Genomic DNA, 20707 nt, shown 5'->3' on the forward strand with positions numbered 1-20707 from the left:
TGACACTTGTTATTTTATATCTCTTTTCCCTTTCTCTCCTCCCTGCCTTTCTCTCTCTTCTTCCTCCTCCCCATCCCCCTTCCCTCGTACCCCCTCTTCCTTCACAGGAGGTGACAGCTCATTTCAGTGTTGATTTGCATTTTCCTAGTGACTACTATCGTTGAGCACTGTCTCACTTTCTTATCAGCCACTTGTGCATCCTCTGTGGAGAAGTGTCTACTCAAATTCTTTGCTCTTTTTAGTTGGATGACATAATCTTACTAAGTTTTGATTCTTCCACCATGGGGGCACCATGTCCTTGGTACTTCTCGATTTGCTGAAGACAGCCAAAGGAAGACAGTTCCCAGTGTGTTCATGAGCAGCAGAAGGAAGGCAATCGATCCGAATTATAATACCTTGGCTACAAAATTACATCCATCTTTTAAAAATTCCCAGTGCTTTATATCAACAAATTATTGACATATAGTCGTTCTTTTTCTCCTTCCCACGCATTCTCTTTTTTTAATCCCTGCTCTATACCCCTCCCTCCCTTCCCTTCCTCCTTCTGTCTCCCTCTCCCTGTCCCTCTTGCTCTCTTCTTCTCTTCCTCCCTCCCTCCCTCCCTCTCTCCCTTCCTTCCTTCCATACTGGGGATTGAATCCAGGGAGATCTGACCTATACTCTCAGGCCTTTTAAAATTTTCTGTGGAGAGCAGGTCTTACTAAACTGCCCAAGCCTCAAACTCAGGATCCTCCTGCCTCAGCCTCCCAAATAGCTGAATTACTGGCATGCATTATGATACCCAGCTAGTAACACTTTCTAGTAATGGAAAAATGAGTCAAGGAATTTAGAAATGGAAAGTTTCTTGTCCATTCTCTTCACTACGAATAGGGCAGTCAAGCCAGAGCAAGGTAATGTGCCCTCTTGCAGCAAGATAACAGGGAAGTTGGGAGGAGGACTTAGGTTTCCTCGCTTTCAGCCTAGAGTGCTTCCCGTTCTATACAATCGGCCATTATTCTTCAGCTTCCAAGGAAGGCCTCTCAACCTTGCCACTACCGATGTCTTTGCCCAGATAATTCTGTTATATGTTGCTGCTTACTGCAAAGTATAGGACATTTAACAGCATCCCTGGTCCCTAACCATTAGAAGCCACTAGCACCCCTCTTGCCCTGCCGCAACCACCAAAGATGTTTGCAGACATTGTGTAGCAGAGGGCAAGCTGAAGAACTACTGCATGGCAAGATCGGGTGTCTGCTATCCCTTTACCACATTCATTCTCATTTTCAAGTTAAATATGATCAAGACAAAACAGTAAAAGGCTGGAAGACAGCGTGTGGTGGCACAGAGGCTGAGGGAGGAGAACTGCCAAGTGCAAGGCCAGCCTGGACAATTTAGCAAGATCCCAACTCAAAATTTAAAAACTAAAAATAAAAAGGACTAGAAACATCGGTCAGTGCTGCCTGGAGTCAATCTCCAGTACTCTAAAATTTTTTTAAAAGAAATTAAATTAATTAAAAAATAAGGCTGAAAGAGAAAAAAATAAAGTTACCTATTCAAATCACTTTACAGGAGTCAACATTTCAGGAACTCTCTAGAAAGATGATTCACCTCTCTACAAAGGGACACTGGGCTAAGAGTGTGATCATAAACTTTGCTACTGGAAGAAACTATTCAAAAGGAAAGAGAAACTGGAATGGGGGGAAGGAGAAAAGAAGGAAGGGAAAAGGATAGTTAAAATAGTTATACTACTAACTTATCCTAGTTCATTGAAAATCAAGGTTTGCGCTAATATTGTTTGGACAGTTAAATGCCTGTATCTTGTTCTCTGAGCAACTAATTTAAAGGTAACAGTACACAATAGATTAACCATTGTTACCCTCCTATTACCTTGTTTTGAATTTTTTTCTCTTTAAAAAATTTAAAAGAAATTTTGCTACTTGTATAAATTTCATCTTTTAATTTAGCATAGTAACCAAATTCTAATCCTTTTTAAAAAGAACAGAAATTTATTAAGGGCCCCATCTACAAAAATAAACAAAACCATGTGGTAATTAACCAAATTATTGGCAGTCAAAAACTACTTAAATGAGGCACGGTGGCACACACCTGTAATCCCAGCACTGGGGAGACTGAGATGGGGATCCTTGAGAGTCTGAGACCAGCCTGGGCTACAAAGTGAGCTCAAGGTCGGCCTGAACTGCATAAGGAGCCCTATCTCAAAAAGACAAAGATGCCCTCAAAAAAAAAACTAAGTAAACATACTAAACATTTATTTGACTATTGCTCCTTTTTTTTTTTTTTGCCTTTCTGAGACAGTGTTTCCCTATGCAGTTCAAGCTGGCCTGGAACTCACTTTATAGCCCAGGCTGGCCTCAAACTTGCAGTTATCCTCCTGCCTCAGCCTCCCAAGCACTGAGATTACAGGCAAACCACCACGCCCAGCCTATTACTACTTTTTTAAAACCTAAAAGCACAAAGAGGCATAGTTTATGTGCCTCAATTTAATCACAACTGATCTGGATAATAAGGTTTCTGGTTTCGCCTAATTTAGCAGAATGCCTAAATATTGGAAACAGTCACCAATGCTTTATCATCATCATTAGAAAGAAGACTAATAAGGACAGTAACTTCCCCATCATCTTTGTAGACCCAGCGAATGTGTGTAACTCTGACCTTGTGCCTGCCTGGCAGCGTTCTGAGGAAAAGTCTTGAGTAATGAATGGAACTGTTAAGCCATCAGTAAGCACATCTTGGTAACGGTGTCTAGTATGTTTAGAGCTTCTTAACAAGACCAGACTTTTCTAGGCTGTTTCCAGGTCTGCTGCGACTTTGATTCAGTGCAAAAAAACCATGTTCCAGCATAAGCTAAGATTTAAAAATATCAGGCCTGTCCACCTTTAAATGGACTATAGATAACCTACATAATGTGACCCACCAAACACTTTCCTTCTGGGACAAAGTTGGTTGGTCTCTGTCCCCCCTCCTCTGTCTCCTTGGGACCTTTTATTTGCTTCCAAAAGGTAAAAATCCCTAGAAAAAGCAAAACATAATTCATATTAATTTGCTACTGATATCACAGGTGCACTTCCTTTTGCAGGAGACAAACAAGCACCCAGGACTTCTAAAGAATGGAGAAAATGTCCCCTAAGAGGTCCCAAGTTTTCCTGAGACTAAAATCTGCTCAGAATAACTTGCAGCTATGTGTTTGTGTTTGTTCTCTTGCTTAATTTAAAAGTGACCAACCTGAGACACATTCCAGCTCTGGTTTCTGCATATGTCCTGCCCCGTGCATCTAGTCCTGACTTTGTGAAGATGAAGTCCTGCATAATTTCACACTGCAAGGCCTTTACTTACTTTATATCTTCCCCATAGCAGACAGTGGTGTCTTCTGTCAGAAGTTCACAAGCAAATCCTATATTTTCGGCAGTTTCTGCAGCAGATAAAATTAAGTTAAATGTCATTCCTAGTGTTGAATTAAACAATTGGCTTTATCTAATACAGATTGTATGTCCCTGATCTGAGATGCTTGGGACCAGAAATGTTTTAGATTTCTTTTTTTGGATTTTGCAGTATTTGCGTATGAATAATAAGATGTCTTAGAAACAAGCACCAAGCCTAAAAACTAAATTTGTTTATGCTTTACATAAGTCATATGCACACAGCCGGAAGGTAATTTTATATATTTTTAGTGAATGTGATCCATCACATGGGTGACATGCACTCAGGTGAGAAATGTTCCATTGTGGCATCAAGTCTGCACTCAGGGCCAGGCGTGGTGGTGTACACCTGTAACCCCAGCACTCAAGAGGCTGAGACAGGAAGATCACTGTGAGTTTGAGGCCAGCCTGGGCTACACAGTGAGTTTAAGGCCAGTCTGAACTACACAGCAAGACCTATATCAAACAAACAAACAAACCAAAAAAAGAAAAAGAAAAAAAGAAATCAGTGCTCAAAAAGTTTCAGAGTTTGAGCATTTTGGATCTCAAACTTTTAGATTAGGGACTCAATGTGTAATAATGATTTCTTTCAACTCATGAACATAACCAGATTCAGCCAAAGATACTATTTTTCTGTAGCAATATATAAAAGTCATATAAAGAAAAAAAACCCTTTGTTTCTGTAACAAGTGAAAGTCAAAGTCTAGCCTGAGATCCTTTGAATAGTAAAATGTGCGATATGACCAAGTATATAATTTGGTTATTTAACAAATGAATTGTTCATAAAGTACTAAGCACACTCAGATTATGTGGTTTAATCACTCTGTTACTGGGTGGGGCGAAGGAAAACGTTTCTATCAGTGCTCACACGGGCTCCTCCTGAAGATATTTTTTCCCTTCTTCCATTACCACCCATTTGGTACTTATTAAAGGTCAGGGCTGTTCTTCCCGTAACTTGGCAGAGTATGTAACCGACTGATGAGGTCAGAGCAAGAGACATTCTCTGATCTCCTGGGAGAGGCTTGTGGAATAAAGGATCAATGCCAAACAATAACTTGTTGAGCTCTAACTTTAAAAACTAAAATTTTTCCTAAGGTATAAAATTTTAATTTGATTTTTAAGCAATACAATAAGCAATGAAACAAAAGTTGTGGTCTTTCAGCACTTTATATTTTTCTAGCCTATATACAACACATGGAAAACTGCGGAAGAGACAGAAGGGAGAGGGAGTCGGTCTTTTCAGGACAGGGGCTCAGGTCTGGTTGTAGAGATAAGACCAACCATAATCAGCAGACACAACAAGGAGCTAAATTACCAGCAATCTGCTACTGAGGCAGCTAAGGGAAGGACAGGGACAGGATGAGGATGAAGGTTTTAAAGAAGAGAACATGCCTTCCTTTTAAAGAAATGGCTAGTGTTTGTATAGGATGAAAAGTCATCTTGTACAAAGGAAACCAGAGGCATAAGCACTTGTGACTTAATACTCTTCCCTACACAATAAAGTACCCTTTTTGTCTCCTGTGAGCACCCAGATCTTAATGTCAGCTCTTGCGAGTTTTGAAATGGTCTCTGGAACTCCATCCTGTAGCTTGTCTTCAATAGCTGTAGCACCTAATAGCTGAAATAGACATTTAGGGGACAAAAAAGCAATTAGAAAGTAAACCCAGAATTTTTCTTTCACTTCCGTTTGCCCACCTCTAAAAAGAAATAATGATTATACTCCTTGCTTGCTGCTCTAGAGCGGCCAGAGGCCAGCTTTGGCAAGAACGCCACTCACACCACAAACCAAAACAACTCGAAACTTTTCCTTAAAGCATGAGATGAAAAAATAAATAAAAAAACACAAGTACAAAATGATGTTAAGAACACACTTTCATTGTGTATCTGCTGCTTTACATAGACATAAGCCCATTCTGGGTAAAGGGCAACAATAGCTATTTGTGGGCTATTTCCAGTTACTCTAAATCTATAGGCAATAAGTATGGTTTTGAAAAGCCTCATTTAAATATGATGTCCAGCGCCTGCCTGGCAAGTTCAAGGTCGTGAGTTCGATTCCTGGTACTGGAAAAAAAAACAACAACAAAAAAAATGGTGTCTTTCCCTTATTTCAGATAGGATTGTGTATGTACAGGGTGGTACGGCTTTAATGTGGCTCACAGACTTGAGAGTTGACCTGAGGATTGATGTTGGGTGGGGATTCATAGTTTATTGGAATTGTAACATTTTATGAGTACAATTTATAAAACATCAGGTCTCTGTTTATAACATTATTGCACCCTTTGTTATTTTCAGGGTGGTAGACTCTTATTTAAAAATTTCTCAAAATGTTTGTGCAGGGTGGTAGACTCTTATTTAAAAATTTCTCAAAATGTTTCTGTAATTCTAATTATGAAATAAATGCTGGTTTGTTGTCATATAAAACTCAATGAATTTTAAAAAGTGATATAAAAATCATAGAGTTAAATCAGAACCTCTCTGAATATCTTTTTTCCTTTTGCTTTCTTGAGCAGTAACTTCTGTTTTGTTTTTCAGAACAGAAAAGTTCAAATGACCTCGTTCCTTGACCAATTTCAAATGCTGAAGTTAAAATATTTTTGAAAGCACAAGATAAAAAAAGTAATGAAATGCAATAAAATTTTCAATCCAGTTTATAACATCCAGGAAAAAATTATTAAGACTAAAAACTCACAATTAAGTCTTTTTCAATCTCCTCATACACTTTATCCAGAGCTTCATCCCGGTTGGTAGAGGCCACACTAGCAGCCGTGAACTTTTTATTCCATTCTGCAAATTCCTTTTCTTCAATTTCCTTGTAGCAAAGGCACAGAGTTCGAAGAGTTTCACTTGCAAAGATCTATTTTATATGAAAGATAAGCCACCCATGCAGGAATAGTTAATTTTATATAGTTTAAGATCAAGTTTGAAATCTTACTCTGAGTAATACACTAAGAGAATTTAACAAGAGACAGCGAACTATGAAAGTTTCCACAGAGGGATTAAACTTTGGTTTATAATAGGCTTTGTTTTCTAAGCATCCTCAAGGTCCTAAAATTATATTTCTAGGTCCTAAATTAGTTTAAGGGAAAAAGACTACCTTTATTCTAAATAAAGTCACAAGGGTGAAGAAAAGCTTTTTCTCTTAATAAGTAAGAAAATAACAAAGGGTGTAATAATGTTATAAACAGAGACCTGATGTTTTATAAATTGTACCCATAAAATATGTTACAATTCCAGTAAACTATGAATCCCCACCCAACATTAATCCTCAGGTCAACTCTCAAGTCTGTGAGCCACATTAAAGCTGAGGTCAAACATTTTAAGGAAAAAATGTATCTAGAAATTTCCTACAGTGAACAGAGTAAAATAATTCTAAATAGCTGTAATATGAACCAGTAGAAATCTTCATTCCTTCATAGTCACATCTTGTCTACTAGCCAAGATAGAAGAACTGGTTCAACCAAGTTCTCACTTTCAAAGTTTCTTTAGAAGGCTCTATACTTAGTTGATTAGATTGACGGTGTTCACATCTTCCTCAGAATCATTAATTTTACCTGCATTAGTGGGAGTACATAATCTAAAAAGGGACCCAGTTAATAAACGACACATTCATCAGACTTCTCTCTGTAGGATGTTTGGCTGGCTGTAAACCTCAGTGGATGTTTAAAATAAAGGGAAGAGCACACTTTATTAATGACCTATTAAGTGTAAAGATTTTTCTCTTGCAAGGACCTTCCAGGGTGGGAATTACTATTTCCCTTTTCACATGGGGAATTAATGGTTCATACCATACACTAAGCATGTTTCCAAGGACACCAATCTGGTAAAGAGGCAGAACAGAGACACAAGTTCTGGCTGATGTCTGCACCTCACTGCCATCAACACATAAAATCAAACAATATGAGGACTTGTGGACAATTCCTAAAGTGCAAGTTCCACAAATAGTCTAGTAGCTGCAGTATCATTCGATAGCTTTCTAAGATAAGGGCTTTGATATAATTAAAACCAAATTGTTTTTGCTAATAAAGTTCCAAGATCTTTCTTTGTTATCCGGTCTTATAGGAACGATTTCTTGCCTTTATTCTCTATCAAGAAGGTGGAGTTTTGGGAGGTCACAGAAATATTAAGACTACAGTGTAATGTGTAAGAGGTGATCAAAAACTACAGTGAATGCTTAATTTTTTAAAAAAATGTATATTAAAAGACATTGCCATTAACTGCCCTCAAAGTATCCCCCTCACGTTGAACACAGTTACCCCATCATTTTGATACTTGCTTTTTAAAAAAAATGTTTTTAGCCAACATCATACTAAATAGACAAAGACTGAAAGCTTTCACTTTAAAATCTTGATAGTTTCTGAAGCAATTCTGGAAGTCTGTGATATGATCAAAAATAGGAAAGGGAAGCTTATGAAAACATTGTAAGGGTTCTCAAACACCTTATTCACCAGATCTGACACTGTGGCTCTTTTCCAAAGTCAAAATGACCCCCAAAAGTAAACATTTTCAGTTGATTCAGGACATAAAGGCAACTGTGACAGTGCAACAAAATTAGACACAAACGAGTACCTCCAGAACTAATTCAGAAAGTGAAAAGAACAGTCGGGCAAATGTGTTTGAAGCAAGGGGGATTAATGGCAATGTATCTTTTACTGTAATAAATTTTTAAAAATTTAAACACATACTGTATTTTCCAGTAACACTATGCAGCTATAGTTTGCTCAAGATCGCTGGAAGACAGAAAGGCCACTCAGACCTGCAGACCTGGATGCTGAGAAAGGGCTCCATGGTCATTTCCTAGGGTGTCAGCAGCATGGGCAGAACTAGTACCCAGCTGACCACATTCCCATTTTGGTGCTGATACCAAAGCAAAGGAAGGGTCAGCAGTTAACATGTAGCTCTCATGTGAGCTTAATAGACAGTCCCAAAAAGTAAGATCAGAATCTCTAGCAGACACAGAAAAAGTGAGACTTACATCCAGGGCATCTTGTGTTTCTTGCTTTGTAGGATTCATTCGATGTAACCGCTCATAAATTACAGTGTCAGCACCTTTACAATATAGCCTGATACTGCCTTCAGGGGTTCTCACTGGTAGTAAGAAAAGGAAAAGGACACAATGGAATTAAGTTCTTAATAGAAAACATTTATAAAGTTAGTATGAAAGATTACTGTGCTCATAATTCCTGAGTTTAATATTAATGCATCTAGAAAAGTGTTGCCCTCAACAAAGCTGATGAGCCACTGTCTACAATGAACGTAATAGTGAAAGAAATATGAAAAGTTTCCATCATAGTCAACTCAGTTTTCCACATTTACTTACTCTTTTAACAAATATTTAGACTCCTTACTATGAACTATATTCTGTGCTAGCTACTTTTTTCCGTAGAATTTTCATTGTCCATGCCAAAGAATCTTTCTTACCTATGAACTCAGGACTCTTACGTCAGACCATAACATGCCTCCTGTGATCATTTTCTTGTGTTTTGATGTACCCAATAAGTTAACTGCAGTACGTGCCTCATCACTAACTAGATTTCAAGATCGCCAATACAGATGCCAGGCATGATAACTCCAGACTAATGTTAGGCACACAGAAAACACTCAGTTAAGAGTTTAGGAGACAGTTAGACCTATATATTTTTACTCGTTGAAAATTCAGAGTCACAGTGGAGAAGGTTTATATACAGTACTTTAACCAAGTCATCAAAGTCAGTGCCACCATTACTGAGACAAAATGCCTTCTGATGTGACTTCAAGAAGGGCATAAAATCACGTATGTACTATACTGTCAAGAATATATAACCTTAATCTATCTAATCATGAGGGGACACCAAACAAATCCAAATTGAGGGACATTCTACAAAAATACCTGACCTTTGCTTTCCAAAAATATCAGTGTATGGACGATCAAAAACAAAGGTTGAAATCATGATCACTGAATGCAACACATAATTTTGAATTGGATTCTGAACTAGGAGAAAATAAGGAGAGAGGGAGACAGGAAGGTAAAGAGGGAAAGATGGTGGGATAAAGGGAAGAGGGGACCAGAAAACTAGGAAGAAATTTCCTGGTAAAATTTGGAAATGTCAGTAGATTATATAATATTGTATCATAGTAGATTTTCTATTCTGGTTATTTTACTTTGTATATTAGTGAAACTTCTTGTTCTTGGCAAATCCTTACTAATGTATTTACAGCCTAATTTCTGTGTTTTATTCTCAGATGGTTCAGAAGGTAGTAACTTGTATAGATCATGACATTGAGAAGTATGGCAAATGTTAACAAATGGTGCATACTAAGGGGTGCACAAAAGTCCTTTAAACCATTCTAGCAACTTCCATAAATTTAAAATTATTTCAAATTACTAACCAAAAACAATAACTTCAGAATTAGGATGTGATCCTCATCCCCATTCGGTGTCCTGTGGTTGAGGGCCTGGACTACAGGTACCTTTGTGATCCATATGCCCAGGCTCTCTCTTCTCACAAATGCCTCGTCTACTGAGTCCGCCCTCCAGGTGTCAGGTGTAGAAGCTATGTGCTCCGAAGGGTTGTTGGGGAGCACATGCCATGGGCCGCACTGCAGGCCACCCACAGTTGCTAGGCAAGTTGCACCTGCCCCTTCAGATTTAGCAGCTAGAGGCCTCCGTGGAAGAGAATGTCCATAACATTTGCAGGATTCTGATAGTCCAGAATGTCCCTCTGTGTAGTGGACATGGTGAAGAGTTTAAAAAAATACCACCAATTTCTCTAAGTTTTGGATGGTCTCCAGGAGCCTGACAGTCCACTCATCACCTGCTTTACCCTGCCCTTGCTGAATAAAATGGGTCAAAGCAATATTGAAGTGAACGAGCCATAGTCTGAAGAAGACCTACCTATTATAGACATTCGCTTCCGGTCACTGTTGAAGTCTAAAATGGCGAGAACTTTGTAGGTCCTTTCAGTACCCAGCTCACTGATGGTGATCGTGTTCTGTGTCCTGGCAAGAAAGGCAAAGCCAAAATTCCTTGCGGCAGTTACCAGGGCACCTTCGTCAGGAGAGGCTGCCTGGTAGTTGATTGGACCTAACAAGGAAAGCAGGAGACAAATCCCAGAAGAGCTGTGAAACTAAACACAGAGCTCACCCCCAATTCTCTACTCAGGATCCTAAGCAACGTTCAGCACATCCTCAAGAAAACTAGCCACTGACACCTAAGGACTGTGCCACAGTAAAGCTTCAGACACTTTCAAACTTTTATTTTCAATTATAAATGGTAGTAGAAACTAGAAATAAAACAACTGGTCAGAATAGGGACATTCCTGTAACTCCACTATCCACAGGCCATATCATTTAATCATTCCTTTCAATCTTTTTTAAAATGCCTATTTTGGGAATAGTTTCTGTCCTGCCGAGTAGATGTTTACATTTGGATTATTTTAACATTATATTTTGAACATGTTACTATACCTTTAAAGACACTTCATAAAATTATTTAAATCAGTGTAAACACGTGACCATTTCCTTTAGGCACTTAATTACTTCCAAAATTTTGGATCTCAAAAATAACATGTAACAACTTTTCTGTTAGTATAAAGATTTTTTTCCTAGCCGGGCGTGATGGCACACACCTGTAATCCCAGCACTTGGGAGGCTCACCAGGAGGATCGCTACAAGTTTGAAGCCAGCCTGGGCTACATAGTAGGTTCAAGGCCAGCCTGAACTACATAGTGAGACCCTGTCTTAAAAAAACTGAAAAAAAAAAAAAAAAAAATTTTTTTTTTTTTTCTGTTTCTGTTTTAAGGACAGATTCTTAGCAGTAAAAATACTGAACGATTCTTAGCAGTAAAAATACTGAACTAGAGAACACTGACTTTTGTTTGTTTGTGGTGGCAGGTATGGAACCCAGAGCCTCGAGCATGCTAAGTGTGTGCTATACCGCTGAGCTGTGTCCTCAGCCCTCTGCTGATCATTTTTAAGCCCGGGGCTATATTTCTACTCTGTCTCCCAAAAAGGTTAGAAGAATGTGTTTACTTTGCCATAACCACACTGTATTCTAATTAGAAAATAATGAAACTTTGTCAGTCTGATCAATATCTTGATTTTCTTTTTTTATTATGGTTCTAGGGATCGCACTCCAGGGCCTTGTGCACATTAGGCAAGCCTTCTACCACTGAGCTATTCCCCTGGCCCCAGTACCTTGATTTTTAAAAGTTAAATAATAGACAATTACCTTCTATTCACAGCTACACTTCAGCAATAAGAATAAATCTCACAACCTTGAGTGAAAGAAACCAGACACCAAAGAATACATGTTCTAAAGGATTCCAGTCATACAGTCTAAAAAATGATCAGAACTGCCCACATTACCCAAAGCCAGGAGAGTTTTCTTGAATGGATAGTAAGCAGAGGGAACACGAAAGGACTTCTTAAGAGAATTGATAGTACATTTTTCTTTCTTTTTAAAAACTGGCCCTTTTAAAAAACTTTTTGAGACAGTCTTGCTGAGGAGAGTAGGTGGGCTCAAACTTGCTGTCCTCTTGCTTCAGCCTCTCAGAGTGCTGGGATTACAGGTGTATGCCGTGATGCTGGCTTTCTTTTGTAAGTCAGTACTCTTTATAAGGGTATATTCATTGAGCTGTACATGGTATGTTATGATATGTACATGTCTTTGCACACATTATATTGCAGTAAAAGTTAAAAAGAAATCTACTCTGCCTACCCAAGATTTTCTATTTCCTGCCCAACTTATTCTGCCTCAGAATAGAAAGAAGAGTATTTCCATAGCCAGATGAATTTCTGCAGAAAAGGGAATTTAGTTTTCCAGCATAGTATGACCAGGACGTCAGCTATGGGTACATGGGCAGCTTTTCATACCTCTGTCTACTTGGACGGGTAGGAGGCACCCGGGGAAATGGTTATAGGTAGAACTAAATACCCCTCCCCGCTCTCCTTCCTTCTTGTGCTGGCTCAGATAATTCATTCTAAGTCAGTGTTAAGCACTTCCAACTAGTAATTAAAGATGACACTGTAGGCTTGCTTTCTGTTTGTTCACCCTGAAAGTATAAATGTCCTTGCTAAATCCAGCCATTCCATAAACATACACAAATGCCAGAAGGCAAACTGTTTACCCAGAGCTAAGCAAGCAGCAGCAAGAACAAAACACCTCCCTTCACAATTTTAGTTGGCACAGCGATACCTTACATAATATTAACAGCAAGCTTACTTCCAACAGAGAGAAGAAATAAAATAATGAAAGGCGGTAACATGACCATGAGTGGGACAATCCTATCTGAAGCCAACACCTGACATTTGTATCATTATAGGAAAAAGAAAATCCTTCCACTACCTTCTGGTAATAGAATCAGAAACTTGCAGACTAACAGAGAAGAAAAAAAACCTCAGAGACTTGGTCCAAACTTCAACTTTATATTTGTAGGAAGATGCTTAGACTAATAACCGTTTGAAGAAAATTCTTCATGTGCTGCACCTTTAGAGGCAACCAGAAAGACCATTTTTTACAGACTAACCTCTGTTATCATGAAAACTGACGCCAACAAAAAATACACTCAAACCACAAATGCCACTTTTTGTCTCTCTCTTTATTCAAATTCCTTTCTCTTTCTGCTCCAGCATATCAGACCCAATATGAGGCAGAGGCCTTGTGAAGTGAGTTCTCTAAAGACCTCCAAGGAAGGAGAGGCTTCCAAGCCTTCCAGGCTCTATGCTTCCATGACCTCTGCTAGAGCAGGAGTCTCGGTCCCTGGCACTGAAGGTGGAGGGGACGGACTGGTAAGCATTGAGGCCAACTAAGTCTAGCTGAAAGCCCACGGGGAAATGGGGACCACAGTCCTTTTACAGGGAGCTGAATCCTACCCTAATTGAATGAGTTTGGAAGACACTGAGCGCCAGGTAAGCACACAATCTGACCCTGATATTAGTGAGATGTTGAGCAGAGAAGCCAGTCATGTCATGCCCAGATTTCTGACCTAGAGAGATATGTGGGTATCTCAAGTGCCTGAATTGTATTAATTGACTAAAGCAACAGGAAACTAACGTGGCCTCTTCATTATGATCTCTTTATGTACTCAACATTCAGGCCACACAAATCATCTGCTGAGGTCACATGTTCCTGGCCACATATGTGAAAGGATGTCCTTCCTCTTGATGATGCTATGCATAATACAGAGAACAAAGCAATCTTCTTTATTCTTATAAAAGACAGAAAAGAAGACCTTACTGTGAAGGGGCAGCCACATTATGCAAGGCTGTACTAGGATGAGTTTGCACGTGCTGGAAGACCTCAGGCAGGTCCCTCTTGCTTTCTGGGCCTGGATTTCCTTAGCTCTAAAATCAGAGGTGTGTAGTCTCTAAGGTCCCTTTCAAAGAAGTCTTTTATGGTCCTTTATGGATCAAAAGTCAAGCCAATTTCTTATCTAACCTCCTGTGCCAAGGAATTCACCCTGTCTCCATTCGCAGTAGCTGGAGCAACTGCTTGTCATTTACAGAGTCAACTGCTTGACTCTTTCTGCTTGTGAAGAAAGAGTACTCAGCATGTTCAACCCTTTACCTCAGCTGACAGCAGGACAGCTGCAGAATGTGATGCTGAAGGGATTCTGAACGTCCAGCCTTTTTACTGCAGCACTGAGGAAGCTGGCGCTCAGACAGCAACCAAAACTGGGCTGGCTCACCTCTAGTACACAGTCCAGGGCTTTGTTACTAATAGTATAATGGGAAAAAAAATATAGACATGGTATACTGTATATAATCCCCCCCAATTCCTGCACAGGATTGAACCCACTGTCCCCAGTCCTTTTCTTATTTTTTACTTTTGAGACAGGATTTAGCTAAGTTTCCCAGGCTGGGCTGTAACTAGCAATTATCCTGTCTCAGCTTCCCAGAGTGCTGGGATTACAGGTGTGCACCGCCTGTAAAAATGGTATTACGTTTTCTTAAGTCGACCATTTAGCTCTCAAAATACCACCATACACTTGAAGAATAAAAATAATTTTACTGATGAATCAAAATGAACCAAGATGCTTTAAATGTCATAGTTTTTATTCTACAAGTAAAATTTGCTGAGCTAGTCAAAGTGACTTCTTCCTGGGCAACTTGTGACCTGGTATCATCCCTTTCCTCCCCTCCCCTCTTCGCTGCCAACAGCCTCTCCCATGGGTCCATCCTAGTTTGGACCCTGCAGTCTCACTGCACTACATTATTAGGTTATCATTGGAGAATGGGTTTCTTTGAAACTTGCTGAAAGACATCATGTATGGCTTCTACACATTTCACTTTTTATGCATATTCCTTCTCTGAGACTTCTTATCTATTATGAAATATCACGGCTGGAACCTCATCATGAGGGACTTCTCTATGCCTCAGTGTCTGAAGTAACAAGGAAAGAATGAGCCAGACATGGTGGTGCATGGCTATAATTGCAGCACTCTGAGTGGCTGAGACAAGAAGATCACAAGTTCAAGCCCAGCCTGGGCAACTTAGTGACATGAGGAGACCTTGTCTCAAAAACAAGGGGCTGGGAATGTAGCTCAGTGCAAAGGCCATTGGTTCAATCCCCAGGACCATAAAAGAAAACAGTGACAACATAAAAAAAGAATGAAGTGAATGAAGGAAGTGAGTAATGAAATGTCTGTGCTTAATTATAGCTATATCAGAAGAATTCCCTGTGCTCATTTTACAATGCACAGATGCATCTATAGAATTCGTTATGCCCATATGTGAGAAAATGACTGGTTTTCATTGATACAGATGAACTTGCAGTAACAGAGCTGATACAAACTGGATTTAAAAATTCTGTCCAGGAACCTAAATGTCAGCATTACTTGTTCCCATGCAAATTCACATTAATTATGGTCCTTCAAATGAGAAAGGCAGCTTAAAGGGACCCAGGCTTTGGCTGATAAAATTTCCAGCAAAGCATATCTGAATTTAAGCAATAAAAGAAATCTCCAAAATCATTGCACAAAAGATTAAGTTTAAAGTTCACTTGTGATGTAGATAAGATCTGATTTTACATTCTCAATAAAGTATCATATAGTAGAAAGATTTCTAGTCTTCTATTATAATTCAAGAGCCAGCCATTTCTTTTAATGATAAAATTGCATTAACAAAGTGATAAAATCAGGGTTACAGCTATGAACTGGTTTTAAACTTCCGGAGAAAATCTTGTTTCGGGCTTTGTTATTCCATTCTAACTGCAGGTGCTCTCCAATACCCATGGCTTGAATGACTGAGACAGACTTATCATGCCTACTATTTGATATACATCTGAGTCATGAGCATGAGTCACCAGCAAACTGAAAAGCTGGCCTCAGAGGCCTACAATGTCAGAGGAACACTCACCGTCGGTACGGTCCACCATGACTGTGTGGCAGACTGCAAGCAAGAAGAAGAAATGCCGGATTTCTGGCTCCTTCCCTGATTGGATTTTCTCAATAAGATAATGGTCATAAAATGCAAATTTCCCATCAGCAAATGTATTCCAGCTAAAGTCAACTTGCTGAAAGAAGTGGAGAAGGAAATGCGATTTAAGAAAAATATTCCTGTATTCACAACTGATACGAATAAACCTCCCTTTGAAATTTTTAATTATGCAAAAGTCATCTTAAGATTTGAGCACATTCTTGACTAAAGTGTTAGAGGCTTACACCTGTCTTACAGCAAAAAGCACCCTGCAGTGGGTTGACCCATGTCCCCCAACAAATATGTTGAAGTTCTAACCCCCAGGTCCTGTGAACATGACCTTATTTGGAAATAGGGTCTCTGCAGATGTGGTCAAGATGAGGTCATATGGGATTGGGATAGGAGGCCAGCTGTCCTTGTAAGAGAGAAATTGGAGCACAGAGCTGAAGACATAGGGAGAACACCATGTGACAGCAGAGTAGAGGTTGGAGCCTTGTAATAGCCAGAGAGCACCGAGGATGTCTGGCAGCCAGCAGTCCCCAGGAAGAGGCAAGAAAGGATGCTTCCTTGGAACTCCCACTCTGCTGACACCTTGACTGCAGGCTCCTGATCTCTACAACTTTGAGAGAACAAATTTCTGCTGTTTTAAGCCACTCGGTTTGCAATAACTTGTTAAGGCAGCTCTAGGAAATGAATATACATCCCGAACAGATCCTTACGTTGAAGAACTCACCTCTATCTTGCTGTGACTATGTTGAGAAGCATCTCGATGGTCTCCTGAGAAACAAGACAAAACAAATTGAGTCTTCACCTGTGTCCAGAGGCCTCTCTGACCTGGCTTTGCATACATGGTGGGGGTGGGGGTCTCATAGTCTGTATTTGGATGGTTCTGGAGTTAACTGTGGTTTGCATGTTTTTTAAGAGTTGGGAAAAATAAGAATAGTTGATACAGAGCATATATGGCCCACAGAGGCTAAACTATTTACCACCTGGTTCTTCACAGGAGAAGTTTGCTGTCCCTTGGTCTGGCTGTTCAAATACTGGTGCCTGTTCTTCTATACTCCACTGGGACCGGAATCAAGGGCTTTCAAATGCTTTATCTAACTCTCCTAGAAGGACTGCCACCACTCATGGGACCACATCGTCCACCCCAGTGCCCATCTTCCTCACTGATGTGAAAACATACTCAGAGAAAAGTTTTCTCTAAGTGGAAAGACTATGCACGTGCCTGTATCCTTTTTTTTTTTTTTTTTTTTTAAGTGAGGTCTTTATTTAAAAGTCAGAGCACTCTTATTTCAATATATTGTGTTAGTATTATTTGTATTATTAGGATTTTTTGTATTAGTAGTATTAGTATTATTTGCATTAGTAGTATTAGTGTTAGTATTATTTGTAACCATAACTGTGTTTCAGAAAATTTAAATGGAATCAACTTTTTAAAAAATTGTCACACAAAATATGAAATTTCCTACTGCAGTCATATGTAAGGGTACAGTCCAGCAGCACGAAGTATGTTCACATTGCTATGGAACTATCAGCACCATCTAAACCCAGAACTGTTTTTATCTCACATAATTGAAACTTTATACCCATTAAATAGCAATTCCCTATTCCCTAGCCCCTCAGTAACCAACATTCTATTTTGTTTCTATGAGTTTGATTAATTAGAATCATACAGTATTTGACTTTTATGATTGGATTATTTCATTTAGCGCAGTGCCCCAGGGGTTCATCCATGTTATAGAATGGGTTAGAATTTTCTTCCTTTTAAGGCTGAATAATATTCCTTTGTTTATATGTACTGTATCTTGCTTATCCATTCATCTCCTCATGGACATTTGGTTGTTTCCACTTTTTGGCTATTGTGAACAGTACTGCTCTGAACATGGATGTACACATATCCTTCTGGGCCCTTGTTTTAATTCCTTTCAGCTTAGTAGACTCTTACAATTTTAATTGCCAGGACATTTGGTACTTCAGTTTTTAAGTGGAGAGAGGTGTGCCTACTTCTGACAGTTAATTTTGTTGCACAGGTCTCCCCAACAGTGCTCACAGTGCTCATTTACAGCTCGGCTGGGGATGACCACAGCAGTAGGGCCCACACAGAAGGGCACTAGCCACTCTTGGGAGGCAGGCTCAGCCCCAGGCAGTACTGGGGGAATGATTCTTCTACCCTACTTCAACAGCCAACCATGCCTTGTATTTTAGATAGATCTGAGTCTAGTCAGTGAAAGCTTATCTCAGAAATTATTTCATGGAAAAGATTATCCAAGCTTGCAGTCCACTTGTGAAAGGGACTTTTCGCTCTTGTGTACTCACACTCACCATAGATTTGCCCATTGATGCAGCACTTTTTAAAGGTCATGATATTTTGCGTGAGTGTCCCCGTCTTATCAGAGAAGATATAATGGATCTGCCCGAGCTGCTCATTTAGCGTGGTGGTCCTAGCCTTTGCGGGTGTGTCCTTCTCAGAGTAGTACATCTGCAGGTCCCAGTTAATGAAATGACTCTGTCCCAGACGAATTATTTCCACACTACGAAGACAAAAGATGATGCTGTATGGAGCACTTAGATGTGAATGGCAAGTGGTAGATTTTACCTCACTTGTGCTTACAGGAGTGAGCTGCTTATCTACTGCCACAGACTGAACATTGTACCCCCCCCCCACAACAACCCATATGCTGAAACCTAATCCCTAGCGCAACAGTACTGAAGTTGGGCCTTTCAGAAGTAGTTAGGTCAGAAAGCAAAAGCCTCATGAATGGGATTAGCGTCCTTATGAAAGAGGCCTAGTGGAGCTTATTTACCCCTTTTGCCATGTGAAGATCCAGAAAGAAGCTGCCACCTATGAAGCAGGGAGTGAGTCTTCACCAGACACCAAATATGCCTAAGATTTCCCTCAAACTCTGAGCTCTATATTTGTATTTATACGTTACGTGGTTTAAAGCCAGTTGTGATGGTACATGCCTATAATCCCAGCTCTTGGGAGGCTAAGCCGTGCTGTAGCCCGTGTGCTCAGTCTTGAGGTGTCCTCACCAAATATTCCCTAGCTACAGAGTCAAGAGGCTTTAGAATAATAGTGTTCTTCAAAGCCACTTGCTCAGGACGAATTCCTCTCACTCCTGCACATTAGGCCATGGAGTTCCATGTTCAGAACACAGCCCAAAGAAATGGGCAACAGGGTGACCCTGCAGACAGTGCCACAGGCATGCCGTCTTTCCTCTCTTCCCTCTCATTCCATGTTGCACTCAGGGACAGCTAAGATGGCTGTGTTGATCTTCACCCCAAGTGTAGGGCAAAGACGACAGCACAGGAGGAGACAGACTGCCACATGCTCTCCAATAGGGCAATAGTCTATTGGCAAATAACTCCTAAATCATTACCCCTCATTGTGGAAAAAGTATATATATTTTTTCTATCTTAAAAGATTATAGGTCCACTTGCTACCTAACTTGCTTCTCTATTTGATTTTGATTTAATCAAGTTTACTTGAGCAGTTATACTCATAATCTTATTGGCTGACCATAGTTTTGTGCCACTCATGCCCACCTTGTGATTTCCCATTTTTTCTCCACCTTGGACCCACTTCATCCCGAGGTTTTGCTCTATAAAACCCCTAGGGAAGACAGGTTCCTTGACAACCCTCTCGGGTCCCCTTCTGCTTTCTCTCAGACAGAAGCTTTCTTTCCCTTAATAAATATATTCTCCTCTTAAAAGATTATAGAATGTCCAAAATAAGATATTCTAAAAAGATTTTCTCAATTTTAAAACTATAAGGGGCTGTGGATGTAGCTCAGTGGTAGAGCACTTGCCTAGCATGTGTGTGTCCCTGGGTTCCATCCCCAGTACCAAAAAAAAACAAAAATTAACCAACATGGAATTAAGTATATTTCAGTATTAGGAGGCTGTTTATATATGTAGCAATTGTCAAATAGGCAATGTATGCTTTTGCAACAGGTTAAAAAGACAGGAAAAATAACTCTCCTTCCCTCTCTCTCTTTGGTAAATATGTCCTAATATGTACTAAACACCAAACACTGTAGCTGGTACTGAGTATACATGAGTAACAAGACAGCTGAAGTCCCTGCCTTTAAGCAGGTTACCTTGTAGTAAAGACAACTACATTGAAAGCCCCAATAAGTCCATATTCTATCAGGTCCTGAAAGTTCTCTGCAGAAAATCAAAGCAGGGAAAGGGGAGATGGAAACCAAGAGGGAAGAGAAGCAATGGTTAAGATCAGATGGATCTGGACAGGCCAGGGTGATAAGGTGAGATCTGAGCAAAGGCCTAAAGAAAATGAGATAGCAGCATGTATCTATCTAAGAAAGAATGTTCCAGGCAAAGATAAGAGTAGGGAAAAAGATCCTAGGGCAGAAGGAACATCAAGGGACCAGGAGTGGCAGGGCCTCAGAGGCAGGCAGATCCTGTTGGGTCTTGGGGGTAATACTGCAGCCTCAATGATTCAATTCTGAAGGAGCTGGAAAGCACCCATGGGGTGGAAGACAAAGCAGAGATACTCTCTGGAACGACTTAGTATGACTTATGCCTTAGAAGAACCTTGATTACTATCCGAGAGACATAAAAGAATTGCATTAACCATGCAGTATAACTCTTTAACCCCAAATTCTATACAGTATAGAGTTTATTTTACAGCATACAGCGATAGCTTTATACAAAGTCTGTGTAATAGATAGTTCCCTTAATGAGGGTAACATTCATTATTTTTAGTCTTTAAAGGAGCTGTGGGGACAGATGGCTGCCCTAAGGCTTATTTCCCATCAATAGAACAACAGTAATTACATGTAATAAAATTAAAAACAAAACAAATGTACACATAATAAAATTAAACGCTTCTAATTACAGGGGTGGGGACGGACCCTATGTGCCTCTGGACTATT

The 20707-nt window shown here is 39.8% G+C and overlaps 1 protein-coding gene across 2 annotated transcripts in view; it reads right to left on the reverse strand.

Annotated features, from left to right (window-relative positions):
- The window catches only part of Atp8b1 (ATPase, aminophospholipid transporter, class I, type 8B, member 1), a 118388-nt gene that overhangs the window by 13912 nt on the left and 83769 nt on the right, over nt 1-20707 (reverse strand). For both annotated transcript variants that reach the window (XM_005372979.2, XM_013510988.1), the window contains 8 exons: nt 18135-18343; nt 16543-16586; nt 15750-15906; nt 10288-10476; nt 8389-8501; nt 6106-6270; nt 4923-5034; nt 3334-3409 (listed from right to left, as the gene is read on the reverse strand). In XM_005372979.2, coding sequence (XP_005373036.1) covers nt 3334-3409; nt 4923-5034; nt 6106-6270; nt 8389-8501; nt 10288-10476; nt 15750-15906; nt 16543-16586; nt 18135-18343 — 1065 coding nt within the window. The remainder of the gene's footprint in view (nt 1-3333; nt 3410-4922; nt 5035-6105; nt 6271-8388; nt 8502-10287; nt 10477-15749; nt 15907-16542; nt 16587-18134; nt 18344-20707) is intronic.

The sequence above is a fragment of the Chinchilla lanigera genome, unplaced genomic scaffold (genome assembly GCF_000276665.1).
Source record: "Chinchilla lanigera isolate Chin_1 unplaced genomic scaffold, ChiLan1.0 scaffold00001, whole genome shotgun sequence".
NCBI classification, from domain to species: domain Eukaryota; kingdom Metazoa; phylum Chordata; class Mammalia; order Rodentia; family Chinchillidae; genus Chinchilla; species Chinchilla lanigera.